General features: G+C 33.9%; 1 protein-coding gene and 1 long non-coding RNA gene across 3 annotated transcripts in view; one reads left to right on the top strand and one right to left on the bottom strand.

The window, feature by feature from the left end:
* Positions 1-1436: 1436 nt before the first annotated feature.
* The window catches only part of LOC110456545 (pre-mRNA 3'-end-processing factor FIP1-like), a 23925-nt gene continuing 13668 nt past the window's right edge, over positions 1437-11693 (bottom strand). Inside the window, exons 15-16 of one of the 2 annotated variants that reach the window (XM_021507344.1) lie at positions 2338-2460; positions 1437-2046 (exon numbers count right to left, since the gene is read on the bottom strand). In XM_021507344.1, coding sequence (XP_021363019.1) covers positions 1911-2046; positions 2338-2460 — 259 coding nt within the window. In that variant the 3' untranslated portion in view covers positions 1437-1910. Of the gene's footprint in view, positions 2047-2337; positions 2461-9286; positions 11497-11693 lie in introns of those variants that run through there. The other variant, XM_021507345.1, reaches the window with a different exon arrangement.
* LOC110456548 lies at positions 5833-9999 on the top strand. The gene is made up of 2 exons (XR_002463596.1): positions 5833-6456; positions 6923-9999. It is a non-coding gene; the product is annotated as an uncharacterized LOC110456548 (long non-coding RNA).

The following is an 11693-nucleotide window of genomic DNA, read 5'->3' as shown; positions in this document are numbered from 1 at the left end:
ATACAAAGGTCTATGCGACCGGTTATAAAAAAAAATATCGTTTAACTGGTGTTCATGTGTTACCAGAACTGTTACAGTTTAAGGACTTCCCACCCTTCGTAATACACATGTTTTTCTTGTTGTATTTTCGTGTCGTCATTTCCGTATTGCGTATCGTGCATTCCATTACCGTAGTGTAAATTATAGTAACACTGGGTAAACAATAGTACACGTGCGTGAAGGTGATATGTCATCACCCGATATCGAGACTTAACTTGGAAATGTGTAATCTCACATACTTCATAAATAAAGCTTATGATACAAAGACATTTAGGCTTTTAGCTTGTATTTAGTAACTTTTATCCATACAATTTCAATAAAAAACGCTTTTGGTAACATGTTGTAAATATTTTATGATAAATAAAATATTTGTAAGGTTGATTAGCAATGTTTCTTTTCATTATTTTATTGTTGTAATAGTTTTGAACAATGCCACATGCTCAAAAAATGCGAAAGTGTTGAATTTGACAAAAATTCAATTTTTCAGTATTTTTTACAAAAAATTCCCCAGTTTATCGGAATGCTTTGATTTTCATAAAATCATCTCTACATAGTGACATAACCATTATGTGAAACTTTCATTGAATTCTGCTGGCTAATTGCAAAAGGGTGGATCCTCCTTAAACAATAATAATGAGGAAATAAATGACATGAGCTGATATTGTCACACACTTATGATTGATAACAATATTGGTGGTGTTATAGGAAGATCTTATATTTCAAGAAATATCGGTGAAATCTTAAAATGTACCTTTCCCTGGATTTGCGTTTTTTTTCTTTTTCTTGCACGTATATTTTCTATTCATCACTGCTCAGTTTCTTGATATGTGAAGGCTAAACTCACAGGGACCTGTGAGTTTGTTGCAGCTGTATTTGGACCTGGGCTGTGGTGTTTGGAGTGGGTCCTGGTGAAGCTGTGACTGTTTCTCAGGTCTCTGTGATATGATGTACTGTGTAACCGGTTCAATATGTGTGGACAACGGATGATGGACGGACGGCAGACGCTGGACGATGGATGAACGATAGACACCGCACCATGACATAAGCTCAATTGCCCTTTGGGCAGGTGAGCTAAAAAGAAGTGTCACTGACAATTCAGTATTGATGTTTTGTTTGCAATGAAACATTGGCTATCCTACCCCTCCATATCTTATGGACTTTCATGTTGTGTGAGTTCCTGTTGTAGCACAGTATTTGGTGATGCCTACTTTGGACTCTTCTTGATGATTACGCTCCCTGGATATATACTTCTCTGGACGTAATGCTATTTTTTCGATTTGGGTCGAGGTACATTTTTAGACTGTGCTTAACTTATGGAACATTTAGCATACAAGATATAACAAAAATACAGTACAATCAAACTGGCAAAATAAATGAAAATAGAGGAGCAACTTGGGTGACATGTATTTATTCAATGACACAAAGTAGCATACAACAAACATTTTTGATACTCTTCTGTATGTGAGACTTTGACAAAGTTTAAAATGGAAATATTGCATTGTTAAGTTTTTACTAATACAAAATACAATTTGAATGTGATACAAAAACATCTGCCAGTTCAACTACCTGTCCAAAGTAACATGCTTCAATTATTAATTTATTTCAAAGGAAAATCTGGTGACGTGTTGATATTTCAATAATCATATGATGCCTTATCAAACACTAATTGACTTTTTTTGAAAATTTTCTGATCACAAATATTGCTTATCGACTTTCTTTTAACACATTTTCTCTTTGAAAAACATTTAAAAAAATCACTAGTTCCAATAAAACAGTGAGTTTGTGGAAATAAGTCTGTCTTATAATTAAAGTATATGAAAACTTGACATGATTTTTCAGCGAGATGAGATTTTTCTAGCATGTCAGCCTCCCTAATCTCCCTTGGCATTGTCGTCTTGGCTGGGGTTAGATGGGTCATAAGCATCATCATCCTTGTCTTTCTTAGATTTCTTACTTTTCTTGTGCTTGGAGCGATGGTGATCAGAATCCTCGTCCTCTCTGTGCTTCCTGTCAGAGAGAGGAGGCAATGGACAGTTGTTAAACACCTTCAAATAATCTGTATCTCAGTGACGTCATACTGTCAAAAAGGCCAATTCCTTTTTATCTTCAACTCTTTTATCATTCTTGAAAATTTACACAGAGCGAATTAGTGGAAAGTAGATGTTTGTTCACCTTTTGTGTTACTTATTATAATAGTATCATATATAGCTTATTTTACCACTTACAGTGAGAGATGACAGTTGTCTAATAAAAGAATATCAATCTAAAATAATGAAGCATACGAAAATTATACATCACCTTCTTGATCTGTGTTTTTCATCTCTATGGCGATGATCTCTAGACCTATCTCGTTCACGTGACCTTGACCTGTCACGCTCTCTGTAGGTGTCCCGATCACCTCGGTCTCTCCAGTATGTATCCCTGATATTATAGAAACTTTACTGTTAAAGTTTGATCAGTATAACCATATAAACACATCATAAATAAAGCACAAAAAACCCGGTATATTTACTGGCTTTCCTGTTGAAAACAAAACATAAGTAATTGGTATGGTAGAATACATTTTTTATGGGTACAACGCCAAAGCGTATAATATTCATTCATATTCAGTCATTTGCATATGAGTGAAATACAAGTAGTATATTGACTAGAAAGCTATTCAATTCTTTATTTAAAATAAAAACAGTTTAAAGCATAAGGCTGGAAATCTTTCAGCAGTAAGAAAATGTGAGGAATAGTTTTGGATTATTCCGACCAAAAACAAAAGCTGAAAAATTATGTGAAATTTCGAATGAACCATCTCAACATTATCCACCACTTTCCATTTATTATTTCAAAAAATATATCTCCATATCGAATTTATAATAAATTTTGAATCTTGCCTCTTAAATGTAATGAGTAATTATAATCACCACATGTAAAGCTGACAGACAGGGTAACCAAGTTTCTCTTCCATTTGACAGTGAATCAGATATATACCCACACTTCCAGGTATGAAAAGAATTTTCTTTGAAATTCATACCCTGGCCAGATAATCAGAAAGAATAGTGCATGCCAAACCATAAGTTAAACATGTGTGTACCGCAATGTAGTTTATAGGCCAAGTAATGCGTAATTAATTAGCAATAAATCTGTTTCTTTTTTGGGTAGTTATAATGCATTTCCACATAAGTCATCCTAATAGTATTGTCATTATGTAGACACACACATTAAACTAAAAAGAATTGTCAATGATTTACATAGCCTGTATGTGTTTCATTGTTTTTATTTATTCTGTTTCAGGGAAAATGGGAGAGGAAAAGAAAGAGTAATCTCCACCCTCCTTGAGGGAGATTTTTGAATGTGTAACCCTTGCCTCAGTTTTGACAATCAAGAATCTCTTCCACAGTGGGAGATTTCATTCTATTACCTGGTACATATTATTTTTTCTACTTGAAAACACCTTCTTACAATTAACCTTAAAATATTTGCTCTATCAGATATTATCTGACAGCTATGATAGCAGGCACTAGAACGGGAAATTGTCGTAAAGGATCAACAGTTCTATGAATAGTCAATATCAACCACCACAGGTACCTACCAGTGCTAAGAGAACCAATATTAAGCATATATCTACAAACACTGAACATGTATGTAGTCAATATCAACCACCGCAGGTACCTATCAGTGCTAAGATAACCAATATTTAGCATGTAGTCAATATCAACCACCACAGGTACCTATCAGTGCTAAGATAACCAATATTTAGCATATATCTACATACACTGAACATGTATGTAGCCAATATCAACCACCACAGGTACCTATCAGTGCTAAGATAACCAATATTTAGCATGTAGTCAATATCAACCACCACAGGTACCTATCAGTGCTAAGTTAACCAATATTTAGCATTTATCTACATACTGAACATGTATGTAGTCAATATCAACCACCACAGGTACCTATCAGTGCTAAGACAACCAATATTTAGCATATATCTACATATACTGAATATGTATGTAGGCAATATCAACCACCACAGGTACCTATCAGTGCTAAGATAACCAATATTTATCATATATCTACATACACTGAACATGTATGTAGTCCATATCAACCACCACAGGTACCTATCAGTGCTAAGATAACCAATATTTATCATATATCTACATACACTGAACATGTATGTAGTCCATATCAACCACCACAGGTACCTACAAGTGCTAAGAGAACCAATATTTAGCATATATCTACATATACTGAGCATGTATGTAGTCAATATCAACCCCCACAGGTCCCTATCAGTGCTAAGATAACCAATATTTAGCATATATCTACATATACTGAGCATGTATGTAGTCAATATCTACCACCACAGGTACCTACCAGTGCTAAGAGAACCAATATTAAGCATATATCTACATACACTGAACATGTATGTAGTCCATATCAACCACCACAGGTACCTATCAGTGCTAAGACAACCAATATTTAGCATATATCTACATATACTGAGCATGTAGTCAATATCAACCACCACAGGTACCTATCAGTGCTAAGATAACCAATATTTAGCATATATCTACATATACTGAGCATGTATGTAGTCAATATCAACCGCCACAGGTACCTACCAGTGCTAAGACAACAAATATTTAGCATATATCTACATATACTGAATATGTATGTAGGCAATATCAACCACCACAGGTACCTATCAGTGCTACGTTAACCAATATTTAGCATTTATCTACATACTGAACACGTATGTAGTCAATATCAACCACCACAGGTACCTATCAGTGCTAAGATAACCAATATTTATCATATATCTACATACACTGAACATGTATGTAGTCCATATCAACCACCACAGGTACCTATCAGTGCTAAGATCACCAATATTTAGCATATATCTACATACACTGAACATGTATGTAGTCCATATCAACCACCACAGGTACCTATCAGTGCTAAGATAACCAATATTTATCATATATCTACATACACTGAACATGTATGTAGTCAATATCAACCACCGCAGGTACCTATCAGTGCTAAGATAACCAATATTTATCATATATCTACATACACTGAACATGTATGTAGTCAATATCAACCACCGCAGGTACCTATCAGTGCTAAGATAACCAATATTTATCATATATCTACATACACTGAACATGTATGTAGTCAATATCAACCCCCACAGGTACCTATCAGTGCTAAGTTAACCAATATTTAGCATTTATCTACATACTGAACATGTATGTAGTCAATATCAACCACCGCAGGTACCTATCAGTGCTAAGATAACCAATATTTATCATATATCTACATACACTGAACATGTATGTAGTCCATATCAACCACCACAGGTACCTATCAGTGCTAAGACAACCAATATTTAGCATATATCTACATATACTGAATATGTATGTAGTCAATACCAACATGAAATATTTAAAATTCTACTCATGACTCAATGACTTACAAATCTTCTCTGTTTAATTTGCCCTGGATGTTGACCAGATTTAATTGCCTGTGCATTTTAATACATATTTTCCAATTTTTCAAGATTTATTAAAATACAATTATTTATGACATTCATAATATGTTGATGTATCTTATTATTATATTATAATATCGCTGTTTTGAAGTATCAGCTTACACTATATAGCAGTATGATGGCCCTCCAATGATGTACTATCTTTTTCACATTAATTCAATACATAGACTTGCACAAGCCCCAGCCTCAATGACAAACTATATAGATCTGCACAAGTTCAAATTATTGTAAAGCACCTGTCAATGGCAGCCTACCGCATTACGTCCCTTTGACGCGCCTCAAACACCACCACACTTGTGACAAAAGTTGCTGACGCGCGTAAGGTAGTTCCGGTGTAACTAAGGTTCGGCGTCTACGTTGTGAGGGTGTTGACATCTTCAGTGTGTCAATCTATAAATGTCGTTTTGATGACATATATGGTGACATAGGACCATCATAATGCGGGGTTGCCATTTAATATCAAAGATTTTAAGATGATCGAGCAGATAACATGGACGATAAAGGAAAACTTCCTTATTCTTTGAGGAAAGCTTCCACATTTAAAAAAAAATCATTCTGTGAAATAGGCCCGTCTTTATATCAAGGTGTAAATGTAACGTTATGGACACTATCCAGATACGTTTTTTCGGCAAAACAAAAACGCTTTACTCCCACCGGGACTATTCTGTAAGAACCCATGATCGCACTAAACATATTTTTATGTTATTGTCGTCCGATAACCAACAATTTCTCCACTCTTACAGTACATATTGGTGTATATTGGCAGTGTTTTTCGGGAATTTTTCATAAGTATATTTTGAACGATCGCACTTTTTTAGAGAGGGGGGCTGGATTCACATAGACAGAAAACACTGATGGGTACACAGGTAAGTTAAAAAAGGTCTTTTAAGGAAATAACAATAATAAAAACGGTTTACCATTCACTGTAACAAGAAAAAAGAGATTATACACTACATTTGTAAATAACATTTATTAAAATGGGTTCTCTTTTTTTTGTTTATAATTTGATAAAACATACTATTGTAATCCCAGTCACAGTAAAATCATGCATAGGTTAACAAATCTAATTTTAGAATGCTTTCACCTGTGTTTGTCTGATCCAATGATTACAAAATGAAAATCAGACACTACTTCAGAGATTTGAATCATTTCTCGATATACTTTTAATTTCTTTTGTATAAAACAAGAAATCCTTCCTTTTTGGAATAGTATCACAACACTTGTCCATGTTGATGTGCAGGTTTAAATGTGTAATCTATTCTTGTGAAAAAATATTAAAACATTACCAGTAAAAAACTCAATATCATGATAAATCCCATTATATGGTTTCAGATTCTATCACTGTCAAGGGAGGAAAAAGATATTGTTTACTGTGCTTCAATTATGCAGGAAAAAAATTGTGAGGATGATACAACTATAAAACCTCATTGCATTCCATCAGGTGACAGTGCTGATAAAAAAAAACCAAGATCATTGTGGATTCAAAAAATCAAACTTGTGCGACCAGATACTCCAATTGGCTCAAACTCTAGACTTCGCAATTTACATTTTGAAAATAATATATGCAAACAAGGTATCTGACTACACCCAGGAAAATAGTCATTCTGAATTTGAGAATACTGAAAACATTCCCTGTGAGGATACATCATGTATATCTACTACTATTAGTTCCTTGTCTTAAAAGGAGAGTTCTGAAACACAGACTGACCCTATAGTTGGGGATTCCATATATGTCTAGACATCAGATGTAAATGTAAGAGATGATGCTACACAGACACAATTAAATAAGGCCAAATGTATGAAATCATCTGCATCACAGACAGTTGTTCCTATTTTTAAACCAGAGATTATTGAAAACGATGATGAGAAGACAAAATATTATACTGGTTATACAAATTATGCAACATTTTTACTGCTTTTTACTACTTTTTGTAAGCATGGTGCAGAATAGTTGACCTACTGGGAAAGGGGAAAAAGCACTCCACTACCTGCAAAAGACAGAAAATATTTCAACCAAAAAATTTAGAAACCTGGCAAAAGTTTCTTGCAGATTTATTTAGTGTGTCTGTTAAGACAGTATCTCGAATCATTAATATATGGATTAATTTTATGTTTGATTACATGCAAGTCACTTATCCCATGGCCATCAAGAGAACAAATTTTAAGCAATTTGCCTAAACATTTTACAGAAATGGCTCAGTTTCGTATAGTTATAGATGCAACATAATTCTTCTGCAAGAAACACGGAAACATAGAGGCTTAATTTCTTACATGGAGTGAATACAAACACCAGAACACTTATAAAGGTTTAATTGGAGTTGCACCCAATGGTCTAGTAACATTTGTGTAAAGGATTTGGGGTGGGCATGTATCAGATAGCAGACATATTGTGCAAAAAGATGGTGACCTCTTCTTACCAACGTCAGAACCTCGAGATGTTATTCTTGCATACAAAGGCTTTACTGTTGGAGATTTACTTCCTGCACATATAGGACTAAATACGCCACCATTTGTATGATCTAATTGTCAGATGAGTGTACAGGAGTTCTTTAAAACTCAACAAATTGCTGCTCCGAGGATTGTTGTTGAAATGAAAATGGAGCAAATCAAGAACTTCAAGATATTACAATCTGTGCTACCACTTACTGAAGTTCATTTAGCTGAACAAATAATTATGATATGTTGTGCCATGACAAATTTGTACGAGCTCTTACTGAAGTGAATTATACTGTCTGCAATGTCCTGTACTTAAAATTTCTAGATTACTTCATATTACAGAATCACTACTGTAATGATTTTGTTCAACAAAAATCCCTTGAATATTTAAGATGAACAGATTTTCAGTTGACCCTTGACATTAAGTCATTTCAAATAATCTTTTCCCTAAATCTGAGGAGTCAAACACATTCTAAATAGACATATCTTTGCAAACTCGAGTCAAAGCTCATTGTTGGGTCTACTGATGTCCAAGATGGCTCAGGTATATAATGTTAAATTAATTGTGTATCAGTACATGTATGTACATTTGCATTCCATTAGACCGTGCAAATTAACTATAACAATGTTGACTTATGTGTGATTTTTGTAATAGGTTTTGGGATGTTAAAATTTCAAAACACTTGATGGGTGTATTGTCTGTTTCAACAACTATTGGTAAAACTAATATGTATGGTTTTTTTTATAGAGTTAAAGTTACTAGGTATCACTGATCAAGTATTTTCATACTTTGTTATATATATATATTGAGAAGCAGGCCATATAAGAGAATGATAATATCACAATATTGATTTAATACCTTTTAGAAGTCAAAATTGAAAATAGTTAAGCATCAATATTGAAGAACTGGACACATTTTAAAAAGAATTTTTGTCAAATGTTTATTTGAAAACAAGAAAACCTAAATGACTTAAATGTATGTGTAACTCAGGTAGTTTCAGATATTGACAAACCCTTGTTTAATGTTATTAGAGGGACACAGAACTTTGTATGTAATAACTTGTAAAAAAAAAAATCTTATCATATGAGATACTCATTTCATCTTAGTTATTATAATGTACATGTATATTGATATTGTGTGTTATGACATGTGTAAAAAGTGTATTTATAACATCCATGATATTTTTTTTCATTTCAGGAAATAAACTTTAGGATATGAGTCAAGATATCTATAATCAAACTTAATTGTGTTTTTATTTGATTTGATTTGTCATATTGATGTTTTTTTATTGGATATTTGATTCCTGGACTCTTTCTTTTGTGTGACCTGGCTTACTTTTTGAGAACCCATTATATCTCTTAGAGAAGTTACTTTGTTAGTGAGCTCATCAAAATAGATAATTTTATATTGATGACAAATATGTTAAATGTGTGCATATTTCAAAGTTGATATGTGTATTTTCTTGTACGTCACTACATGTTGTGAACTGAGTTTAGACATCAATAAATACATGTATACACTTGACAAGTTGTACTTAGTAAGTAACTAAGTTCAGATGTTTGAGTGGAAAGAAAAGTGGATGACTCCTCTGGAACTTGTATGGTTGAACTGTACTGTACAGGTAAATCACAGTTGCCAGTTGTTAAAAGTGCATCATCTTCTCAAAATTATTCTGAGCAACAATTGGGATGTAAATAAAGTTGACTTTCAATCAAATGTGACCTCTCCACAGATGTTAGATATTACATTTGTCTATGGATAATTACAGAAGCAACTGTGAATCACACAGTTAAATACATCTTGACATGTACATATAATTTTCTGTTCAACAGTTAGTAATGATTCAATAAATATCTATTAACTTGGATATCAAAATATTTTCTTGCTCAGATCACAGTTTATTCTTTTACAAATGACTAAAATACACACTTTACTGTCACAGTACATATAAACAAATATGCATGTTTAAAAATAAAAAGACCCAAAATTCACATTTAAAGTCACTGATTATGATAGCTTTATGCTGTGTGACCCATATCAGTTAAGCATAAAACTAACCCATGTGCTTTGTTACCCTCCCCCCCTCTCTCTCTCTCTCTCTCTCACAAGTAAAAGTGCATGAAGACCTTTAATTTGACTTCATTATCCACGGTTATGTGCGTCGCCGGCAAACACTATAGTACAGGTGTGTCACTTATGATTACGTAATAGGCTGATCACTCGGACACATAACATATTTCTAGGCCCTGGAGTAGAGGGATCCATTTCCCAAGTCGGTGTTTAGAAGTTAACTTATTGCAAAGGGGTTCGTTACAAATGTCTGAAATACACATATGCTACTGATATGGATAACAACACAAAGTTTATGTATGCTATGACCCATATCAGTACAGCATAAAATATGTACATGTGTATTTCAGACATTTATAACGAACCCCTGTGGTGTGGTTACTGTACAGTACAGCAGGGATTCCCTCGAGAAAAATGTTGACAAATGTATCAAAACGATTACATGTCTGCTAATACAAAACGAATATATGCAACACAACACATTTAACCATTTACACACAAACTCCTACATGATGATTAAACATAGACGTTAATAGTCACGCAATATTCGGATTGTTTACATTGGAACGGTGCGTACGAGCTCAAACCGGAACTACCGTTGACAGACAGCGCCAATGTTTATTAGCGGCCAACTATAAAGGGACGTAATGCGGTAGGCTGCCATTGAAATAAAAGGATCAAATCTTGCATTGGTCAAATTCACGGGGTGATGAAGTGAGTTGGCCTTGAGACCATTCAACATACAATACTTTGCAGTTCTTTAATTTTTCTCAAGACCTACTCACATCATCACCCCATGAAATCTAATAAAGGAAGCGTTAATCCCTAACAAAATCTTGTACATTGTGTACATCTGTGTGACCAGGTAAGCTAAAACAAAATAGCATTTACTAATAGCATGCAGTTTACCTCTCCCTGTAATTTAAAACATGCTGAGGTCTCAGTCTATCAAACCAGTACACCATTTTACTTAATGAATCGAACGTGGACTAGTTAGAAATCTCATAAAAACCAAAATGTTCCCAAATTTAATCAACAATTTAACCTGAATTGCTGACAATATTTCTTCCATGAAACAGTGTTATGGAGCCAAGTCACTAACTGTACTAGCCCATCAATAAGAAAACAGTTCATGATTTTGATTTCAATAAGCGTACATATGTTTCATAACACACCTATTTTGTAGTTTTATATTTTAAAATGTAATCTGTTGTAGTTAATAACACATTTTTTCAGGAATCATGTGATAGCAACCCTATTCCACAAGTCTCCCCAGACGCCAGTAAATAACCCCAAACCACAGGTAAATAAGACCAAACCACAGGTAAATAAGACCAACCTGTTGTGTTCACGCCGACGATCTCGACCATAACTACTATGGTCTCGGTCACTGCGAGGGCTATTCGACACATATAAGGAACACCATTAATTTTTAACAGAGAAGATTTAGTTTAACTTATAAAAGGTATCAATAGACACAACAACTTTCTATCTCCACAAATCATAACAACATTTGTAAACAAATTATTCCGTACCAACTTATTGCAGTATTCAGCTATCGTGTAAAGCGGCAGAAATTCCATCAGGGATAGAAAT

This window comes from Mizuhopecten yessoensis, unplaced genomic scaffold (assembly GCF_002113885.1).
Source record: "Mizuhopecten yessoensis strain PY_sf001 unplaced genomic scaffold, ASM211388v2 scaffold8807, whole genome shotgun sequence".
NCBI lineage: Eukaryota > Metazoa > Mollusca > Bivalvia > Pectinida > Pectinidae > Mizuhopecten > Mizuhopecten yessoensis.
The sequence above is the reverse complement of the archived record's forward strand: the minus strand, read 5'-3'. Positions and strand labels throughout refer to the sequence as shown.